Below are 23603 nucleotides of genomic sequence, written 5' to 3' on the forward strand. Positions count from 1 at the left end.
TTTTGCAATTTTTTCTTGTTTCGTTTTTGTTACTTTTAATGTGGTACACTGAAAATAATGGGGACTTACTACCATTTTATGGTGACTTATGATGGTTGCTTATGACGAGGGAGATAGCCAACTGTGGCCAATTATGTTGCGTGTGAGCACAACTGAGAAGGGTTGTGATTTGTTGAACTTTTTAATTTTTTTTATTTTCATTTAACATTTAATTTTACAATTTAAACAATATTTTTACTAACTTTATGTCTTTCAAAACGGCAAGCAACCGCGCGCTGGTCCTTAGCTTTGGAACTGTGTAAGGTTATGAAAGCAAGTAAGCAGATCAGATTTAGCAAGCAATTAGCTAAAACAAGCAATGCATGAGAAAGGACATTTTCTATTGGAAAATGAATGAAAAGTTGAATTTAGAATTAAAATTTTGTCAATGAAAATTTTTTATATGCTGGAATTTTTTTAGAAAATAAAATTTTTTTGGAAATTTGTGGCAATCTTTTTTGTTTTTTTTTGTGAAAAATCACAGATTTGAAATGAAGAGATAAAAATTTTTGCAGTTTTTTAGAACTAGAATTTTCTCAGTGAAACATTTTTGAGTTTAATTAAAATATGCGTATAAATAATATGTATTTTTATAAAAAATCGTTAATTTAGAATTTTGTTTTATAGAAACTTAAATTCTAATGTAGATTTAGTGGGAATCCAAACAATTTTTTTTTTGGAAATTGCAAAAGAAAATGAAATCTTAACGAATAGCTAAAGAATTAAAAACGAATTTTTAGAGCAAAAACATGAACTTAATTTATTAAAAAACATTCCGATACTGAACAGAAACTCCCTGAGAGTTTTCTCTCTTTTCCCTTTCCTCCCATCATGAACAAAAATTCCCAGAGCATTTTTTATTTTAAATGGCGGCGGTGAGCTGTGAGTGTCAAACAGCTCTCTCGAAGTTCGAATTTCCCCCTCCCAAATTTTCGGGGAAAATGCTACTCCCATGGAGTTAAATATTGGAGGATTTCTTTCTCGGTAGAAACAAATTCCCCGAGAACAAACTCCCCGGGAGTATTCAGAATTGGGCTGAAAATGTTTGAACCATACTTTTAATTTGCACAAATTTCCAAATTTTTGGTAAAACAAAATAATAACAAAAGAATTTTCTATTTCGCACGCTCTTTCCCTGTTTCCCAGCTATCTTTAACAAAAAGGTTGCGAATGTAGCAGAAATTAGTTTAAAGTAGATATGAGATTTTTTAATGGGTCTGTAGGTATTTTATAATTTATTTTTATATTTTGGGTTTTTCTATTTTCAGTTTAATTAAATTTTTATAACCAACATAATTTTGTTTTTTTTTCATTTGTTTGGAGTTTTCGGCGATAGTTTTTTTTTTAGCTTTTTTATTTATTTATGTATTTAGTATTTGCCTGTGTTGGTGTTAGCTAAATATGCATGTGTATATGAATATAGAATATATGTATGTATGTATGTATGCATGTATGCGTGTCTGTGTATACTTATGTATGTATATGCCTGCTTCGTATTTTAGTTGGGTTTAGCAGTTTTTTATTACATATAAGTATTATTTATTAATTTTCATTTTTATTTATTTTTATTTTGTATTTTGCTTGCTAAAATATTTCTACCGTCTGAAATTGGTTTTACATAGTATTGTTTTTGTGGTTTTGTTTTTTGTTTCAAACAAGTTCTCATAACTGCTAATGTGTTACTTTCTAATTGTGGACTCTGATCTCTATTTATGTGGTTTTTATTATCAATAATTATGTTGCTTTCATTTTTTTCAAACTGCATACCTACTAAGTTTGCACAGCTGAATTATTACCCAGCTAATTTTTAGTTACAAATTTTTTTATAGAAATTTCCAACTTGTTTTCCGAAGATTTAGTTTTTTTTTTGTTTCCTTGCTCTCACCACTAATAAATTGGCGCCTAAAATATGCATAGTAAATTTCTATTATTACTTTCGTTTAGGTTTTCATGATATTGTTGTTGTTGCTGTTTTCTATTATTTATTTATTTATTGTGTTCGTTTTCCAGTGAGTTAGTGTTGGATGAGTTAGCGGCTTAGGGTACAGTTGCAATTTTATACACTACTACAAGAAAAATCAACGTAAAAATAATGACAATTAAGAGAAAAACTTAACATTTCTTTGTGTTCATCTTCTTTGAAAAAAAAAACACAAAAATTATTACAAATTTGTTTGCTTTCATTTCCTAAACATTTTATATAACATAAATCGTATTTATTCAATGCGGCAAAATGCAACCAACGTGAGCAGGCAAGTCTTTTTCGCATCTTTATTGAAATATTTTTGTTTTTTTTTATATATTTTAAAAATTTTTCAACCCGCGCTTGTTAGTTCACGCTGCCGCTTTGCTCAGCTTAATGCATCAGCTATGCATTATTAAAGATGTTGTCGTTTTTTTTTTTATTTAAAACTTTTTATTGTATTTTTTGTTTTTGTTTATATTTTGCTTTACATAACTACTCAAGTGTCGTCCCATTTAAAACGCCACTCTAACGCTAATTTGCTTAGTAAAAACTAATCATGTAGAGCGATGAGATGAAAAAGACAGCAAGCAATGTTGGAATTTCATTAGCGATCGAGAAATGCGCGGACATACCAAAGAAACCAAAGCAGACGCGCACTCGAGTGTGTGTGTGTCTAGCAAGTTGTTCGGGTAGAGGGAATTGGAGCAGAGCAGAGTACGTATTTGACTATACTTCGGTGCGTGTGTGTGCGGGCGGATTCATGGAATTGAGGCCCGTCGACGACCATGCGGAATCTCCCAAAGGTTTTCATATTTCTATTACACATTTGTCAACAGCTTTTCAGCGTAAAACTACAAATCCTTCTGGGTCGTAAAACGAGCCAAATTGGCCGACAAGGCAACTTAACACCACTCAGTGCTACAACAACAACAAAGCGACTAACGATGGCATTTTTCCTTTTGAAGTTTATATACTAGCTCTAATCGGCCGCAATGTCGCGTGTAATTTACTTGCGTATACATACGTACATATGTTGGAAGATTGTTTTTGTTGTTCATGTGTTGTTTTGTAATGCTAAAAAATTGTTTGAATTTGTTTACTTTTCCTTGTTTGTTGTTTTTGCGTAATGGTGATTACAATTTTTACTAAAAAACAATTTTGCAACTGAGTGTTGTTTGCCGCCATTTTATTGCTTTTTTGGTACTTGCTATGCCTCCTGGTCTCTGGGCACTGCCTTGCCGTAGAGTATGCCGTTTTCAACAGTTTTTCGCGCTTATCTCCTTCTCCTCTGTCCCCTTATTTCCATACCCAACCAACATACTGCCAAATGCGATCGCCCTTTCATCGGTTTGGTTTCATTTTGTTGTTTTTATTTCTTCTTGCATTTTGTATTCGATTGATATTGACTGACATTTTAACTATTTTTCATATTTTTTTTTGGTCGTCGGTTTGCTGCTTTGCTCATTCCCTGCTCGGCTTTCTGTTGCTTATTGAATCAAAATATTTTTTTTTTATTGGTGCTGTTTAATCATCCATCCAGGATTCGCGTCATTCTGTGTACTCCCACCAATCCTTTTCGTAGCCTTCATGCACATGATCCAGCAGCACCTTGCGACGCTTCTCGCAATATCTGGAAAATTAAGAAACGGAAAGTGGGTAGGTTAATAAAACAAATTTAAGAGATTTTTAATAGAAACTATTGAACCCGCATGGCGTTCAAACGCCCAAAATTGAATTTCAAAAATCTAAAAAATATTCCAAATGTTAATCAGACTTATAAGCGATCCGAGTGCCATACTTCATCTCAATGCCGTGAAGACGTTTCTATGCCGAAGAAAAAGTTCCATCTTCAAAAAATAAAAACTTAACCCATATATACAGCCCACGAACTTTACTACAGCTCTCATACTTGAAATTCCCTCTCGTATATTATACGNAAAGAACTCCCTTTTCTTGGCGCTTTTTCTGGAAAGGGGGTGGTGTAGGGACTAGCCCTTACACTGGTGCGGTAATACACTCAGGTGGCAACACTGAGCGAGATGAAGAAACGTCAATTTTAAATTTTAACCGATGCACGTCAGCTAACTTCACGAAAAGATAGATACACAATTTTCATTAGACATCTTTTGGTTGCAACGCAATTGTATTGAGAGAATTGTATTTGATTAAATTTTATAATAAAGAATATTGAATTGAGTTCTATACGTATATACTTAGTTAGGTCACTATGACTTTTCCAAAAGCTGGCAAGCCTGATGATTAATAAATTAAAATTTACGAATAAAGAGAAAATAATGTTGTTTTTTTTAATTCTATGCGATTAGCAAATATGTTGACATTATTGTCTTTACATGGAGCATTGAACTCACCCATTACCGTAATAACTGGTTGATTTAGAGCATATTTGGTTTTACAAAAAAACAATCGCAAACAAATCATGTTGGAAAACATTCTCATTGGAGTATTATGTTTAATGAGATCTATTTCAATTTTTCGTTGTGTATAGGTTAACTGAATTCGACTTTTGAAAGAAACAAACTTTTCGTCTAGCGCCTACATTGTGATAAATACATATGTAGCTATGTCCATCACCTAATTCCCTTAATTAAATTTGATTTAATTTTTTAAACAGGTGGCACCCGGTACAGTTAAGAAACAAAGCTTTTTAAACCCATTTCGATTGATACCAATTTCGTTATAATTGGTTTAACTTTTTAAATAATTTCAACTTAATTTTTTGAAAGGTGGCAATTCTTTTTGACAAAGTAAACCACATTGCGCATCTTCAGCTCGCGCCCTTTAATTTGGCACCTCACTTTTAAAAATCGAACGAAGATTGCAGGTCTGATGGCATTGATTATTAAATAATTTGAGTTTAATTGTTCAACAGGTGGCAACCCTATTCGAAAAACAAAACCAGTTTGCACATCTACAGACAAAGCGCTTTAATTTGACATCTCATTTTTGAAAATCAGGCGAACGGTACAGATCTTTTATCCTGGACAAAAAATACCTTCGGGTATTATATATATAGATATAGATTGACATTATGAATAATGCATAGAATGGGGAAATTTAAAAGAGCAGAGTTTATCAAAAATATGGTTTTTACAAATTTTTATCAATTTTAAATTTAAGAATATATTTAAACCACGCAGCTCTCAAACTTTAAGATGAACAAACCATCTTTTATTTTATATTGCTATTGGTAGATGCATTTTTCGGTTATCAAATGGTTTATCTGTTAACTGTTTTGCGCCGTCAAACTTGAGTCTTATTCCTCTACTCACCTATATTTATCCTGCACTTTTTGTTTAATATCAGCCAAGTTCTCCGACGTTATATCACGTTCCAAGTACTCGGACAATTTCTCTGTTGCCGATTCCAAATCCTTTTGATTATCCTCAAAGATCATTGACTGATTATTCTTCTTCAGATAGTAGGCAAACACGTAAGTGTACATAAGTGTTTGGCGGCACTGGCAGAGTATGTCTACAGCCTTTTTCAAGAATTGCACCTAGCAAAAAACAAAGCCAAAGGAAAGGGAAATATTTTCAGCGATTGTTATTATTAACAATCAATTTAGCTTACTTCGATCCAAGACATATTGTGTTGCTGCATCTCCTCCATTTTATGTTTGACCGCCGCATACAGTTTATTCTCAAATTTCAACGACTGCATGTGATTCATATAGCGATTGTAGTAGTGCAAGTACCTGAAAAGCAAAAATGCATGAATAAATATTAATTTATATGTTTCCGATATTTTTGTACACTCACCTTGCCAACGAGGAGCGCAACTTCTCTTGCGCATCACGCGCCGCTTTTGCCTCATCCTCATCATACCGATTGCAATTGTACCATGACGAACCGTGTGGTTCCCACGACCCCAAGCACACCCAACAGAAATCGTGTTTGCAGTTTTGATTCTTGCACACCATGTGATTGCAGCCGCCATCCTTTTCAATTGTCACATTACATTTAGGACACTCTTTGGTGTTGGCCGCAATCCAATTGGATGTCTCAGAATCATCATCGCACTTCTTAATCCACTTTTTCAGCCAACAACACTTGACCGGATCATGCCAATTCTCGCCGCATGCAAAGCAAAAGACGTGCCCACATTTGCAACTCACCGGACGGGAATCGCCATACGACACTTTGATTGCATACGTACAGTCGACGGACGGACACCAACGCAACAGCTGATTGCATTCGACAAAACTATTTGTGATCAATTGCTGGTATTTCACTTTGACACGCGGATCCACTAGTTTGGTGACAGTTACGTCGTCGACTAAAATATCACAGCCGTGCGCGGCGCACGAGATGGATTGACCGAGACCTTCGGTGACGATCTTTGTGGTTAAATACTCACGCCAGCAGGCCAAACAAAAGCGATGGCCACACTCCAGACCAGTCATACTCTGTAGCGAGGCGAGAGAACGAAAAAATAAATGAAGTGACAGAAAGAGTGATAGACCAAATTCGGTAAGTAGTTGAGTTTAAAATTCATTTACTTACATCTGGTGACAATAATGAGAAGCAAATTTCGCATTCTTCGACGGGGTTTTTGTTCACCTGCAAGAAAATTCAGGAAATGAAGAAAATATTTTGCCATGAGTGGATTTCTTCCCATTGTCAAAATGTTTTTGTTCATAAAACTTTACCTTGAGTCGACTTGGATTGGCGGCTTTGTTGAAAGGATTGATGACATGTGCGCCCTTGAAAAATTCCTCTGTATTACCGTCAAAATATTTCTCCAACAACTTTTCTTTATCCCATTTGTAATGGTTAAGCAGTATGCGGATTATTGTGGGCGGCAGCTGAAATGAATTAAAATAAATAGTTGAAAAGCTTGTGACTGATAGGGTAAAACGAGAAAAGAGTTCGTGCCTACAACAGGCGGGACGTTACTAAGTTTTATTTCTGGCATAGAAATGGCACTTCAGCAGCATTCTCTAAAGGGCACAAATCTTCTTAATTGGAGTCCAATTGTACAGAAGATAACCAAACCGTGTAAATTTAAGGGCCATGAACATACCTATATGTATTTTTCTAAGCTAATATTCAAATGGGAGTATTTGAAATCCCTTCTTCCCAATCGATTTTCTAACAGCTGATATTCAATGCCAAGTTATGCAATTAAAAAATGCATTCATGTACGAAAATTGCATGAACAGCACAAAAATTGGCAGCACAAAGGGCTAAACTGACGTCAAAGCGACTATTTATAGCCGAGAGAGCAGTACCAACAGCTGCGACATATTGCAGCGGGTAAAGGAAAAAATGCAAATCATTGCAATTTCTGTGTAAAAGATGTGTTGGTGCGGATTCATATTTTTACCCCTTGCAATTGTCAACTTATTTACAATACAACAACAGTTTGATGTTTTGTAAACAAACTCGGCTTTCACCTCCACCACAAAATAGGCAAAGCAAAATTAATAATGAGTAACAAACAAACAAAACCACTGGGACACGGTAGAAGATCAATAAAATAAATATGAGACTAAAATTGAAATGCATTGGATGTACAAATGTATGTATATTAAAAAGTCGCGTGAGAAAATAACAACTGATTGTAGGTATGCATAATTTTTGTTTAAATCCGCTTCAATAATATGCCTACATACATACATACATATGTAGGTACATGTAATGTATTAAATAGGTCAGCAGAGCTGTTGTATGTATGTACATAGATACGTAAGTGCGTCTGTTGCATATTTCGTAACAACTCTTGACGGACACATTTGCAAATCTCGGCCTGTTTTTTATCTCACCCCATTTTTTGTGATTTTATTTTTATTTTTTATTTTTGGTTGTCGCGTATAGCCTTCGCTGGTGTGGGAGGATTGGTAGCAAAAACAATGAAAGTAACTAATACACATGAATGTAAGTAGGTTTGTATGCTCTCACATTCACAAGAAAGGTATCACATATGTATATACCAATGAAAGGACGCAAGCTGCTGTGATAGCAACAAAATTTGTTATATCATCCCACTGTAGCCACCACACTTAAGTGGAATTGGCAACCTTCAACGTGAAGGTCGTGAATTTACAAAATATAGCAAGACTTTTTAAGGAACAACTAACGCCCAAACAGCAACATAAAATCATTAAGAGCAACACTGTGAACGCAAGCGGAAGGAAGAAAGTGCTAACACCCTTTATGACTAATATGCAATCCGCTGGCAATTAGAAGTAATGCCGTAGGGACGTATGTACATATATACAAAACATATTAAAAAAATAATAATAGTAATCAAAAAATTTGGCATACATTCATAAAGGCCCTCTAAGACTTTTTTTATTGAGGCACTCCCAAGAATTTCTCAGCTTATTTGCCATAAGTATAGTAGCGCAGTAGCTACAAATCGATAAAAAACTTATATTGACATAATTTGCTTAATTACCTTGAGCACATTGTTGACCTCATCGATTATTTCGCGCTGATGCAGTACTATTTCGTCTGTCGTAAGCACTTCATACTGATATTCCTCTGTTTCCATTTGACGATCATGTGAAGAGGGTATATCGACTTCCATGCCAAAATCTTCATCGCCCTCGTCTCCGGATGATACATTGCCAGAGTCGACATTCTCCATCTCGTACGAATCCTCGTCCGACTCCATGTTACGTGATTACTATGTCCGGTTTTGTTTATTTCAGTTTAGTTGCTGCCTGCTAAATACGCTGTCACGGCTATATTTCCAATAGCAATGCAGCACAGCTCTTTTGGGTTATCGCCCTTATCAGTTGGCCTAACGCGATGTTTCCAAATAGCAGCAAATTTTGGTTGTTTGATTTATGGGCAAATTAAATTTTAACCAGCAAATAGTTTCAAGAAAACAGTGTAATCATATGCACTGTATTCCCCAGCAGCTTGCTTGGTGACTAATAAAAAGGTTTTAATTCACTTTTATGTTTTGCTTTTCGCTACGTTTGCAGCAGCTAATTTATCACCTATACGCCGCTTTTAGCACCTTCACTAGCTTAGTATATGAACAGCTTACGACGCGATTTAATGTATGCTATGCGCTCTGCCTACCTCCCCAATCACCCACTCCTTTGTTTCGTTTGGCGTGTCTTCAGTTTCTCTGCTTTGACACTTCCCAACGACTTTGTAAATAGCAGTAGCAGCAGCGATGTCAATGAAGCGACGGTGGCGATAACAGTGGCGATACCAGTGGCGATGCCTATGACGATAATGCCGTTGATATCAAATCGCCTGTTCCTTTCTTTTTGGGGTTCAACAAAGATCGTGACCAGTAGACTACTAGTAGCCAATAAGTAACAGCGTATATGACGCTGCTCCAATTATTTATTTATTTGCTTCGTTGATTGGAGTTGTCGTGCTACTTTTCCAAGTTTTAAGCTTGCTTCGCTAGTTTACTTGCTGCCCTACAAATACAAATCGGTTTTTCTGGCTTTCTTTATATCGGGGAAGCTTTTGTGACATTCGCCTCGTTAGTACTCCCTTCCTCTTTATATTCAAAAATTTGTGTTCTGGTTTAGAGAAAAAATAAGAAAAATTCAGAATTAAAACGTTTTGAAAATTTTGTGCACACCAAAATTTTTCAATTCTTTGAGATAATCAAAAAATCAGAAAATTAGAAAAAGAAGCAGAGCAAAGATAAGACAAAACAAAAATGGATGTGAAAGGAAAAAAGTTCAAGGCTACTGCGGTGTTGCTATTATTCGATTTGTTTTTTGCTATACGTGTGCTCAATTCGATCCAAAATACACTCAAATTTTATTGGAAATCAACAGCACATTTTTGTTGTTAGCGCCTGCATGGTTTTAATCCTTTTTTCACACTTTTCAGCAACAATTTTTTGCAACCAAATTTAATATTAATAGTTTTTGCACGAAAAATTAATGGCAGTAATTTTCCAATTTTATATGCTGATCAAATCAACCAACAATAGAAGCTAAAACAAATCTTGGACGTATTTTTATTTGTTTGCATCGCTCGCGAATCGACCATGAATTCAATGGGAAAATTTGTGACCAGCACAAAGGCAAAACTCATTAAATGAAAATGAAAACAAAAAACATCAAGTAAACAGAGATAACAGCAAACGAGTAAACACAGAGATTAGCGTTTTGTTTCGCTGCTTCAAAGGAAACAGATAGTTGTGCGCATATAGGTTAGAGTAGTACAGCTCTACAGTGCGATGCAATGCGAAACTGAAAATTGACAAGCGAGCGTTGCCGTATTGTCATTAGTGTGACAATGATCATGAAAATGTCGACTATGGCGAGTCTGGCAAGTCGGCACGTCCAATTGGGCACAATTATTGTTGTATTTATTTTATTTCAGCTTCGTACATTGATTGTCGTTTTCTATTTTGGTGTCATTAAACTTTTTTGACCGCAGTTATTTACTTTTGTTGAATTCCCGACTTATCACACTGCCGTACTAATCTACTTTGATTTTAGCACTACACATATCTTTTGTTAACAACATCCTAACAATTACGATTATTCATTGCCCTTTCAAGGTACACCCCCCAACAAGTGATTACAAAAACGTAATTACGATTTTCCTCCAATTCGAACCGTACGAACGACAACGCGTTGTGCATTGCACTCGCATTAAACTTCGTCTGTTTCTTTGTCTGCTGGCTGTGGGCTTGCAGCCGTCGTATTGCTTTGTTTTCCTCCTTTCTTGCTGTTAGTTGGCTACCACTGCACTACAAATCTTTAATATGTAATTTTCCTTTCTCTATTTTTTATTCCTTCAAAATAAGACCACATCCACACGACGTCAGCTTCGCACCACTTTACACACATAAATGCATTACGTCAAATGGCGAACAGTATGCAACTTATGTGCGCTGCAAAGAGTGAATTACTCAATGAATTCTCCGCCCCAATATGTAGCAAAATTATCGCACAAAACCCTTCAACAGCACTTAACAAGTAACGATTTTCCATGGACACTTGGATACCTTGAAAAAGTGTTTCGCCCCAATAACTGCGCGTTAAGCCCCGATATGTGTCTCACGCCACTTCGCAATTACCGAACATATCAAAACGCAAGCATTTAACTTCAAAAAGCAGTGAGGCAGTACCGTTTTTACTAATTAATGAAATGTACTTTTCTCACAACAATTTATCAGCCTTAAATTCAATAAAACACTAAACACACGAACTTTTCTAAAAACGCAGCTAGGAAATGAAAATGACAGTCGAATACACACACACGCACATGCAATGGCAAGTCGGAGCAAATCGGTCTGCCTTTTCTAATTCGTTACAAATTGGAATATGAAAGTGAAAAAAGGAAGACACAATTGCAATATACAGCGTTGCCAGCTCCAAGGCATTAAATGCGTACATTTACAATGCTGCTGTTCCATTCTTAAATAATAAAGGCAGATGATAGTCATGATGTGTGAGAAAGAGACGAGTGAGGAGCTCAGGCACAGGGTTGCATGTTGCGCGAAGTGTATGTTCAAGCAGTGGTGAAATTACAAAATTTCAAATGTTGCATTTACTTCAAAAAGTGGTGAACATAATTTCAATAAAAAAAATGTAAATAAAAGCGGTAAGCTTTGGCAAATAATTTCTTTACTGATTAATATTTAATTTTAAGGTATTAGTAAGTTTCTATATTTCATTAAGATTTAATTTCACGTACAATTTGTATGGCACCAAATGTAGAAATTACTTCAACATGTAGGGAGTATATGGGCGCTTCCATATGATGGTCTATCGAGTCCTAAGGATGGCAGCGATTAATCACATGATTAAATTAATCGATTATTTTCGTCCAATTTGCGATTTAATTGTATCGTAGTTTTGTGTTTCATTATTCTATTATTAATCGATTAATTGAAGATTAATGGTAAACATATTTTCTAAAAATATGAATTCTGTAGCTGTCTAAAATTTCAAACAGCCGCAAGGATTCAGATCCATACAATGGTGCAAGTAGTTGTGCGTGTAAGCCTTCAAAACATACAACCGGGACAACGTGTGGCAACGTTAAATTGATTTATCGGCGAAGCAGGGGCCTATTTCATAAAACAACAGTGATAATTTTGTAACGACGGGCATTTTCCATGTTGTCAGAGAAAATGCGACAGTTTGATCGGTGGTTTGTTTCATAAAAACAATTGTCACCACCTCTTAAATTCTATTGAAGAAGTGACAAATTGTCGTTATTAGTAGCGTTCTTGTACGCGATAGTTTGTACCAGTTTGTACTAACCATCACGTTTTGGTGTTCTTGTACCCAAAAAACTCGTAAGAAGGGGCAAGTGAGAAAAACAGCTGATCGCATGTTGCTGGGTGGAATTAAAACTAATAAAAGAAATGTTTATGAGGTTTTCACAGTTGAAATTGACAAAATAAACCTATTTAAATATAATATATATTGTTTTAATAGGAACTAGCTGCGAATAAACAACAAATTAATCAGCTGTTCGTAAAACTTGCAAATTATTACTGGTTTTGCGTTCTTGTACTTTTGTACTATGAGAGCGAATTCTCAGAAATTAAGTTACCGGAGAATTACTGGCAAATTACTGGATAATTTGTAGAGGAACACAACTATTGTCGCCAGCCATATGAAATTTATATGTTAATCATATGTAGTAATTGCATTTGCATTATTTTAGTTTAAATTATTCAAATTATTGAAAAGTAATGAAATGCGCGCAATTACCATATATAAATAAATTCACAAAACTCTCATGTAAAAGCTTTCCGACGGAGCTATTTGGTTTTGTCGGCATTGTCGCGACAATTTTGCCAGAGTGACAGTTTCCAGCACAATTGTCGACAATATTCCATATTATCCCTGTCGTTTTCCAAAAATTTTCACAGTTGCCTACAAGCGTATATGAAACAGGAAAAATGTCGCCGACAATTCTGGCAGTAAAAATCAAGTCAAAGCCACGTAGAATTAAGCACGAGTACCTGCGGCGTACTTTGTCTGACACCGTTTAATCCCTGCATGGCAAAACTCAATCCGCCGCCAGATGGAGTCAACTTGGTGAGCTACACTGTTGATTAGACGATCATGGCTCATGGATCCAGTTTTTTTTACAGCCACAAACGTCGTGATCTCTGCCGCAAAATCCGCCACACTTTTCACCATCTGGATCAATGAGATTGGGCTCGAACTAGGTCGATAGCGCCAAAATACCGACGGTCAACACCCCAGAATCCTGGGAGTGACGTTTTACAGCCTATTCTCAGCGCACGTCACAGCCACTTGTAACAAACTGCGAACCTCAAAAAAAGTTCCCAAGTCGCTATATGGCGGTACCTGGGGAGTCGACAAGGAGGCCCTGCTCACAATTTATGGAGCAATCGGCCGGTCGATGGCAAACTACGCAGCGCCAGTATGGTCGGCAGGACCGAACGACATGCAGTGGAGTAACCTACAAACCTGCTAGAACGCAGCTCTAGGTAAGGCCACAGGCTGCTACCTCATGTCGTTCTAGCATCGCCTACACGAAGAAGTTGCTGGGGGTGAAAGAAGACAACATCATGTTATCGAAGTAATTCCTCGTGAGATGTCATTGCAGGATCCACCCCAACAATGCTGTTTCGAAATATCCTTTCGACGCAGTCCGGCACAAAGCGGCGCTCAACAATCTTCACAGCGATGCAGCCAGGAGGATTCTCAGCATTCCCAAGGATAACATCGTCCTAGGTGGTCAACTGCTGGCCATCAACACCGAAGAAGCAGAACTGCCGAGAGAGATCAGGTGCACCCTAGCATAACTGAATTTAGGGTGGTGCCACAAGCGCTACAGCTAACTCTCTCTCTCTGCTGAACTCAAAAGTGGCAAACACCTGTACAGCATACGAGAAAAGTCCACACAACACCCAACACCTCTTCGCATCACCCTCCAACCCGACGACCAGGACGCCGGAAGTCTTATGGACTGCGCCCATCGACGTCGTCCACTTCCTTGGCCTCAATCTTGCGGAGTTCGGGGGGGTGAAAATGACGAAACTCCGGGGGGTTAAGCAGTGCTCCTGCAACAGTAATAAGAGCTTCAGTTGCCTCGGGAGACTCAAATTGAAACGCAAGATATACTATGTTTATGCTTTCGGTTATATTCTACTGGGGTCAATTCGACCCACATGCATAAAAACCTTTTTTAATCGAGTTAGTAAGTCTATTCGAGTTGAATATACACATTTTTTTCTATATCGTAGAAATCCTAACGGATTGAAATTTGTACAAAAACGATTTTAGAAGTGTCAGCCAGGGTTGCATTGGCTCTTATATAACTCCAGTTGAAAATTGACCGTCTATGAAATTGAGAAAAATAATCAACAGATCGATTTCAGTAATTAATTTATATAAAAAATATTGGTCATCTCCGCATCGACTTTAAAATTCAAAGTATGTTAGGCGGTTTAATTGCTACTCTCATGCAATATTATTTAAATACATATACATTCGTACCCTTTTGTACTTTCTCGAAATTGTACTTAGTTATGCATTTTCTTTTGTCGTTTTGTTCGTCGTTGGCACTTTTGCAAATTTTGTATAAAAAAAAACGAATCACTGATTTATTACAACTCAAGCGACGGACCCTGTTTTGTAATTTAACAAAGCGCAGCGATAGCGAGAAACGTAATAAAAACAACAACAAATAGATTCATATATTCAATGACAGCGGCAAACGTATTGTATGTAGTTTGCCTTAAAAAAAAAACGCTCGAAATGCACAAGGTCAAGATTTATATAACCTTGATTGATTCAAATATTTACAAACAAACGTACATAAATATAGTACATGAATACATACACTGTATGCATGCAGATATGTACATACAGACAAACACACAAAGCACCTACTTAGATACATACTTACATATCTACACATGCATCCACCGCTAATAGCCCCCTTTGGCTACGACCAACATTCAGGGACGATAAGATTAATTACAGGTGATTTTGCTTATAGTGAAATATTTTTGTTTATACATACATACACATGCATTTAAGCTCATAATATGCACATATGCAAGCGTAAATGCGCAAAACCGCTATTCGCTATTCACGATCATGCCAAATACACTTTTCGTATTAATAAATATTAATAACAGAAATTCAAAAAAAAGAAAATTAAAACCGAAACGAAAATAGGGGGGAAAACGGGGAAAAATACCTAAGCTTTACATACAGTGAGTAACTTTTATATGCGGTTTTCTTGATATTCTTCTACACTCAGAAAAAAGCATTTCCTTAAATCAAGAAAACAGTATCCTCATATTCGAGTTACTGTTGTTTCCTTAATATTACGAAAACTTTACTCAATTTCAGAGGTTTTCCCTTAATTTAAAAATAGCGCGTCATTAATTTGAAGAAGTAAATTTACTCAATATAAGTAATAATTTCATCAATATAAGTGATAATTTCCTTAAATAATTTTGAATTTTGTCAGTGCTGTTAAGATAAAGTTAATTGCTACTATTGCTTTAGGTTCTGAGAACGCAGGTTCGAATCCGGTTGGAGGTGGTTTGAGTAAGGTAAGTCAATTATTTCAATTTAAATATAAATTACAAATTGTAAAATAAATTTCATATATGGAAAAACTTATTTACTCAAATAACATATAAAATAAATTAGATAAATTTGTTTTTTAAATGCCGTTTAAAAAATTACAAAAAAAAAAATAATAAAAATAAAATTTCCTGCTCTGGGACTCGAACCTGTCGGCCATTGCCACTGTTTGAGTGCCGCGAGCAAAATGACATACTATTCCTTTCACGGGGATGAAATGTGGCAAGTAAATTTTTCCTAAAAACTAAAGAACTGTGTTTTCCTTAAACTGAGTCAAATCGTTTACTCATAGTAAGGCAGCCATGTCATTGGAGCCATTTTAAGGTAATATTTCCTTAGAATAATATACTTTTTTCCTAGCATCAAGGAATGTTTTTTCTGAGTGTAGTTTAAAACTGCACAGAATTGTAATTTTCTCATCTGATTGCTTTAAATTTTGTCTCAATATGTTAAATAAATATCCTTATTCTCAATATTCCCGGTGAAAACGAGATTTTAAGTTCACAGGGATATAAAGCACCCCTAAATCAAAACATGGTCCCCTTCATGATTTAATCGGCTTTAGGTGGTATCGATTCTGGGATTTTATTCTCTTGGGTTGGCTTAATTGATATTTCAGCTATTGGAATATGTCGAAGACGGCTCCTAACCTTTTGCACCTATTTGTGTGATCAGTGTGAAAGTGTTAGTTGGCGCAGCGTTCTGAAAAGTAAAAATGTCATGCTAAAGTTTAAAAGAACGCCAAAAGCCACAGGGCTATCGGTTTTGATTTTGTAAAATATGTAGGGTTTTCTTCTACGGATGAGTTTTATATAAGGTATGTTTTAGAATTTGTTAATATGTTCAACTGATTAGTATTTTATCAAATATTCAAGTGAATTTTTTTTTAATAAAAACCATTTAAAGAAAAATTCGTAAGTCGTTTTCTCCATGTTTCACCAAAAAAAAAATTATGTATATTTCAAGATAATTATATTTTAAACTATAATGGTAAATATTGAATTCAACCGTGTCCGACCTTTTATTTAAGACGCGATTTTGTACTATATAAAATTTAAAGTTTTTCTGAAGATGATTTTTGAAATTAATTTTTTCAGCCAGTTTCGCGTAAGATACATGATTATATATTAATTCAATAGCATTTTTACTTAAGAATTATAAATACAAAGTTAAAGAACCTAATATATCTCAATACTAAGTGACTGTAATAAATATTTTTCAAATTAAACACATTTCTTCAATCTCAGGCGCCAAATTGGATCGTCCATTTTGTTTTTTGTCATTTTGATTTCAGATTCGAAAAACTCTTAAATAATATAATAAGCCATTCTTATTATTATTTAAAGAAAAATATTGTGTTTAAGATTTTAGGAGCCATAAACTGTATATAATCTGAGAGAAGTGCAATGTTTATAATTTTTCGTGCAAAAATTTAGTATAAAAGGTATAATTATAAAAAAAAAAATGAATATTAAAGCTACTCACTGTACATACAAACGAGTGAAATTATTAAAGCAAAGCTGATTAGTAAAATGTAAAATGGCGCAAAACCGAAGCGCAGAAGCAGCAAATTTTATTGTTGATATTTTAGTAAAAGTAGCAACAACAGCAAATCAAAACCGCACATCTATGTACTCGCATACACATTAATATAGCAAACCGAAAAAAAACGCGACAATAAAAATAAAATTATACGCCAACAACAAGCAACTACTAGACACAACGGGAAAGTACCCTGACGGAAACAAGTGATTCTTTTTAAATCAACTAATTGAAAGACTACTTTAAAACAACTGCAAGGAGTAAATGTTTCGAATTTTGATACTCTTTTTACTCAAAAAAAAAAAAACAATTTGTGTCTTGGAAGTATGAAAAATCATCTGTGAAGTGCAGAACGTAAGCGTATTCAAAAGAAACATACTGACTTTGAAGTTGTTTAAACCAAATTCATTTTAAAGTAGTTTAAATTAAATGCAGAATAGGACAGTCGACTTGCTGCTTGCACACAATTCAAACTGAACATATGAAAGCACATTTACATACATGTCTGGCTATAGCTGAGCGTGCAGAGGTGCTTGCTGTTACTTCTTAGCTCTCTAGAAGGTCCAGGTTCGAGTCCCAACAGAGGCGTATTCAAACGAAACATACTGACTTTGAAGTTGTTTAAGCCAAATGCATTTCAAAGTAGTTGAAAATACATGCAGGAAAAGGCAATTGACTTGCTCCTAGGAAGTGAGAATTTCAATTAGTTATCATTGAAAATAAAGTAGTTTATAAATTACTTTCAAACTAATTAAATTTCCGGCAGGGTAGCGACAACGCAAAACACGCAAACAGAAGAAAATCAAACAAAGCGACGACTTGGCTGACCTCTAAAATTACAAATGCAAAGAAGAAACTTAAATAAAACAAAAACGAAAACTAAAGATATATTTACTATACAATAAATTTACACAATAGAAATTGAAAAACAACAAAAAAGGCACAATAACAAACTAGAAACAATAAACAGAAGGAAAACAAGGAAAGTAAACAACTTCCGGTGGTCAATTAATTCAGCGCGCAGTGTAGTGTGTGGGGCATATGAGCAGATGGGAGCAACGTAAAGTGGATGGGGTGGTGGGAAAGAAATAATGGAGAATAACTTAACTTCTTCTTATTTGGCGCACGCCAGTCGTTTCTCTTCTGTACCAACTGACGGTAATTGGAAATGCAAAGTGAAGCCAAATCCTTTTCCACTTGGTATTTTCATCGCAATGGGGGCTTTCCTCTTCCTCTGCTACCACCAGCGGGTTCCGAGTTGAATACTTTCAACATATCTATTCATTCCTAGGATATGGTGTAGCCAGAGCGGCCACTGTATTTTAATTCGCTGCACTATGTCCATGTCGTTGTACAGCTCATGCGGCCCATCGTTGCATCGACTTCGGTACTCGTCGTTTTTTTTGTCGATATCATCGGCATACGCCAGCAATTGCACGCTCTTGTAGTAATTCAAGAAATGACATGAAAGGGAGCCGCCCTATCTGCAACCCCGTTTGGTAGCAAACAGCTCGGAGAGCTATTTCCCCATTCTGTCGGAGCTGGTGGTTTTGCTCAACGCCATTTTACACAACCGTGTCGGTTTCGCGAGGATACGAATTAAGCCACTTCTTTTCGTGCTGTCCAAAGCGGTTTTGAAATCGACAAATAGATGGTGTGTGTCGATCCTCTTCTTGCAGGTATTTTCCAAGATTTGGCGTATTGTGAATACCTGATCTATGGTGGATTTGCCAGGTCTAAAGCCACACTGATAAGTTCCAATCAGTGCGTTGACCGTGGGCTTCAATCTTTCACACAATACGCTCGACCTTGTAACCTATTCTGAGAAGCCTGATTCCGCGGAACTTGGCGCGTATGGCGGGGTCAACTTTCTTGTAGATTGGGCAGAGCACATTTAAATTCCAGTCGTCGGGCATGCGTTCTCCTCACCATATTCTGCCAATAGTTGATGCATTTACCTTATCAGCTCGTCGCCACCGTACCTCGTCATAGTCAGGCGGTGGGACATTGACTCCATCGTCATCGACTGCGGGCTCGGGTTCGTCTTCTCCACTACTTGCAGTGCTGCTACCATTCCGTAGGGTGGAACGTTCTTTCAATCCCGAAGCATTTTAACAAAACCGTAATTTCGGGATGCAAAATCGCGGTATTCCAAGATTTTTCGGGATTTCGACTTCATCACAACTTTTTGCATTTTACAATAGGTTCGCCTTTTTCAATCAACACGGATTTATTGTCACCACATTTGGTCTTAGGGGAGCATAATGCCCCTTAGTAAGAGAGTACATAATTTGATGTTTAAATATTTTGATAGTATTCTAAAATATCTATATTACTTGACAAAAACATTTACTCATATTTGCAGATATCCTTTGCCAAAAAACACCAACAAAGTAAAATGAAGAACAACTGTAAAAGCTTGTTGTGTTTTCAATTGCTATTACACAGTTCTTGCACAAAATATTTGAACAAGTACAGATATTCAGGCAGGTCCCGAAATTCACTTCCAACTGCAAATGGCTCAAGTTTACTTTGAATCCAAATTTTAGTGTTCTGTATTTCTCGTATTTCATGTTAAATTAATTATTTTTTTCATTTTCAACATCTCTTTCATTCTCTAAATGAATCAGTAAAAATCTCGGGATCCTGGAGCTGTAATCCCATGGAAAAGTGTGCGGGATCCCGGAATCCCGGGATTGAATGCCCTAGTATGTACGTATGTACATATGTATGCACTATTATAATGTATAAGCTTTAGTTAACTTCCGCATTCGTACAGCCAGCTTCCCTCTGCCAACCAAGCGCTTTATCACTTGATTAAATATTTAAATGTGTATGTACATGCATGCAGACATAAATAAATATGTGCATTTTAAACAAATATGTACATATATACAATCTGCATTACTATCTAGGCTAGTATGGGTGTAAGAGTAAGCAAACGATTTACAGATAGGAATTATCAAAACAAAACTCACCAACTTTGTAGTTTAATTGCAATGCAAATTTAGTTTATATGGATATACATATATATGTAAGTATGTATGTATGTATGCACGAGTACATACATTCTATACGAACGTTTAGGCGCTTATCACTTGTACGTGTCAAAAATTAGCAGAATTAATATTTAATTTTTAGTTTGTATAAGCAAAGCGCTAAATAAGCATTTTTGAAATGCCTCTCACAATCTACTGTAAGTGAAATTAAACTACACTGCCGGCAAAAAGTATTGACACAGCAAATTTTTCACAATTCAAGCCATTTTTTACAAAAACCTTAAAAATATAATTCCTAACTTTGTGTAAAACTCACGAAAATTCAGCAAATTTTCATGCAACTTTATTTCAGATTTTTTAGAATTGTATGCAGATTTGTAGCCCAATCAATTTTTTATCATAAAGTTTTAAATATGTAGGAATTGACGTTTATTTTTGGCAATTTTTTTCACGCAGTCTCTTCCATACAAAAAAAAAAATTTGGAAAATATGTGGATAAAATGCAAAACACTTTCAACAAAAAAAAAAACTTAAAAATCAGTGCGATTTTTGACTATCTCCGAACTAGCATTTTTTTTACTAGAATTTAATGGGTTGCAAAAAAAATCTAAAAAATGTGATTAGAAAGTTGAAAATTTGCATGAAAAGTTGCTGAATTTTCACGAGTTCAGCACAAAGTTTAGGAATTATGTTTTTATGTTTTTTGTTGTAGAATGAACCATATTTTTATAAAAAATTGGCGGAAAAATATTAGAAAAAAAATTGTTGCATATATTGTGAAAAGTTTGCTGTGTCAATACTTTTTGCCGGCAGTGTATGTATATAAATACCATTTTTGCGCTCATATCTTCCTACATACCTGGCATATTCGAAATCGTTTAATTGCTCACAAAATTTCTAGTACAATTAACACAAACACTGGCAAATTTTATATTTTTTTGTTTTTAGTAGTAGATGAAAGCTTATTTCGGTTCTCCATAATTTGTCAATCGATCCTAAAAAGGGAAATTATTGAAATTACTGGGATTCGATTTGAGTGATATATATCCGGGGTGTTAGATATTTTCTATATACATACTTTATAAAGTAGTCTCTGTTTTCACAGATTAGCGATTTTAAGCGTGGCTTTTTTTCATTTTGAAGTTGTTGGTCGCAAGGGAGCATTCGAAACAATTAAAATTTATTTCAATGGAAATATTTTTACCATCAAAAGATCCTTATGGAGATGTTCGGTTAGAGAAATCTGAGTTTGCAATTTATTTTTACCAAAAACGGCCGCATGGCTGCGCTTTGATGCAAAAAATATGGCAAAACATTGTTTAGGAACATTTAGTCTGTTCGATAACCTGGTAATAATTATTGATACGGGGCAATACTGATTTTGGTGCGGCAATGTTAAAGCTGTTTTTGATAGAATTTTTGGTGCTGATTAAGAAGAATAAAGTTTAAATCAGCTCCAGATTTTGAGAAAAACGAGGCCAAAGTGTCGAAAAATTGCATTTTCGCAATATTTGAGAAGCGCCTAGAGCAAAGAAAGAAAAGGTGACAGAACCTTCCACTTAGGCTTAACTTAAAGCTAGATCTTTCGACTACTATCCCTGAAAATATCATCCCTGCACCTTCATAATCATAACTGCGTGGGAGCATTGAAGAGGCATCGCCCTGAAAGTAGCAGTAACTTTTTCCGCCAAACTCGTCTTCAATTAGAATAGTGACTACTTTCACTACTACGCGACGATGACGATCGGCATCCAATATCCCCAAAGAATATATGTATCTACACATGAATGTATGTATGCATGTACTTATTTTTATATGTATGTATATATGCACAAATGAAAAATACATGTTTTACGTAGAATTCTTAAAGCTCAAACAGTCAACGACGTAACGTAGACGTAGGTTGACGCAGAAACGATCTACATTATGGGATTCGCGTGTTAACGAAAACTCACCACCGCATGGCGGTGACGTGGCCGTTGCTTCTCTCTCTCTCTATCAACAGTAAATTTGAAATGCTGCTACGTACGTCAACCTACGTTTACGCTACGTCGTTGACTAACTGCGCTTTTACCTGTAAAGTATGAACATACTAAGTACATATAGCCAGCCATTCGAAACAACTAACCGGTTGATTTTCTCCTTTTCACTCATTTCCTACTGCATTCCAACAATTCTTCCACGAAATTCACTTTGACTACATCCCTCAGCACTTCACATCGCCTTCAACCAGTCGTAACGTCAAAGCAATCAGCTCGTCGTTAGTATGCCTGCAGACGAATGGGCGAGTAACAACCACTTTAATATAAAGAAACCAGCTGAGAGGCCCCGTTTAATACACCATCGTCATTTCAACATCACCGGGCTTGTGCACGCGTTGTTGTTCTTTTGTTCTTTTTATTGCATTTTATTTTTCATTTCCGTCATTTTAGCGTGATGCTTCAGTTTTTTTCCTGTTTTTCTTTTTCTTTGTTATTTTTTCCTGCTCGACGTACGACGTAGCTTGCATTGGCTTGCGTAACATGCTTTCTGCTTTTCCTTCACTTGCCGCCACAACTACCCTTCCATGTGGACATACTATATATGTATAGCGCAGCGCAGCTGGCCGAATGTTCGCCCTTTTCGATGCGCTTATTGACCTGCGTCAGGCGTAGGCGCTGCAACCTTCGATTTTGTGCTGTAAATACAACCAATTGCTTGATTAAACAGCGAAATAATTGCTATTTTTTCTATAAAATTATGCACGATTTTTTTTTTTATCTTAACCTCTTACCACTTTCCACAGTTGGTTCAATGTATGCTTCTTTTGATGTTGCCACACAGCTCTATCAAAAAGATTCGTTTTCTTTCCCCTTCCATCATTGACATCAGAGTACATACATACACACATATGTACGAATTGAACTCTGAGCGTTCCGAAATTGTATAAATTGCTTGATTAAATTTCAGGTTCTTAAAAATGCGTACATACCAAGGTAGGTATGTATATTCGTAGGCGGTGGTGATTGTTAAGATTCTATTTATGTATGTACATAGATACATATACATATATGTACACTGGCGATCAAAAGTGAGTGCATGGGGATTTCTGTTAAATATTTTCAATTTTCAAGTTAATTTTTATTAGTATTTTTTAAAACAATATGCTTTATGTTTTATCCAAAACCACAAATTTTCCTCAAAATTTTGAAATTTTAAAAAGATTTGAGTATGCAGTTACAGGCCTATGAAATTCTAGTGAAACAGGTCAAACTTTAAATGTCTAAAATATAGCGTTGATTATATTTTTAATTTTTTTGCTGACGGCCTTTTGCACATAAACATGAATTTCTTAAAGAAAAATATACACAAGACTGTTTGCAAAAAATTAAAAAAAGCAACGCTAGTTTTTTATATTGCGCTTGTTATACGAAAAAAACCGTCAGCAAAAAAATATAAAAAACAACAAGATTTTTTAGCAGATTAATAAGTGCCGTTTTCACAGTGGCGAGTTACCTCAAATTCGGCAGTT

The 23603-nt window shown here is 35.6% G+C and overlaps 1 protein-coding gene across 6 annotated transcripts; it reads right to left on the reverse strand.

Annotated features, from left to right (window-relative positions):
- Window positions 1–1680: 1680 nt before the first annotated feature.
- LOC108354450 (E3 ubiquitin-protein ligase ariadne-1) lies at window positions 1681–23126 on the reverse strand. Of its 6 annotated transcripts, none has more exons than XM_017605662.1 (9): window positions 22866–23126; window positions 22167–22769; window positions 8426–9518; window positions 6675–6830; window positions 6529–6585; window positions 5785–6431; window positions 5597–5720; window positions 5296–5522; window positions 1681–3635 (listed from the first exon to the last, which is right to left on the reverse strand). In XM_017605662.1, exons 3-9 carry the CDS (start codon window positions 8642–8644, stop codon window positions 3554–3556), a joined length of 1512 nt encoding a protein of 503 aa, XP_017461151.1. In that variant the 5' UTR covers window positions 8645–9518; window positions 22167–22769; window positions 22866–23126; the 3' UTR covers window positions 1681–3553. The 6 variants fall into 6 exon arrangements, with proteins under 6 accessions (XP_017461151.1, XP_017461280.1, XP_017461479.1 ...); XM_017605791.1 differs by having other exon boundaries at window positions 22221–22769; window positions 22866–23092; XM_017605990.1 differs by lacking the exons at window positions 22167–22769; window positions 22866–23126 and adding an exon at window positions 10967–11474 and having other exon boundaries at window positions 8426–8906; window positions 8976–9518.
- Between the last annotated feature and the right edge of the window lie 477 nt (window positions 23127–23603).

The sequence above is a fragment of the Rhagoletis zephyria genome, unplaced genomic scaffold, assembly GCF_001687245.7.
Source record: "Rhagoletis zephyria isolate East Lansing unplaced genomic scaffold, Rhagoletis_zephyria_1.1 Rzeph_scaffold_00006, whole genome shotgun sequence".
Lineage (NCBI taxonomy): Eukaryota > Metazoa > Arthropoda > Insecta > Diptera > Tephritidae > Rhagoletis > Rhagoletis zephyria.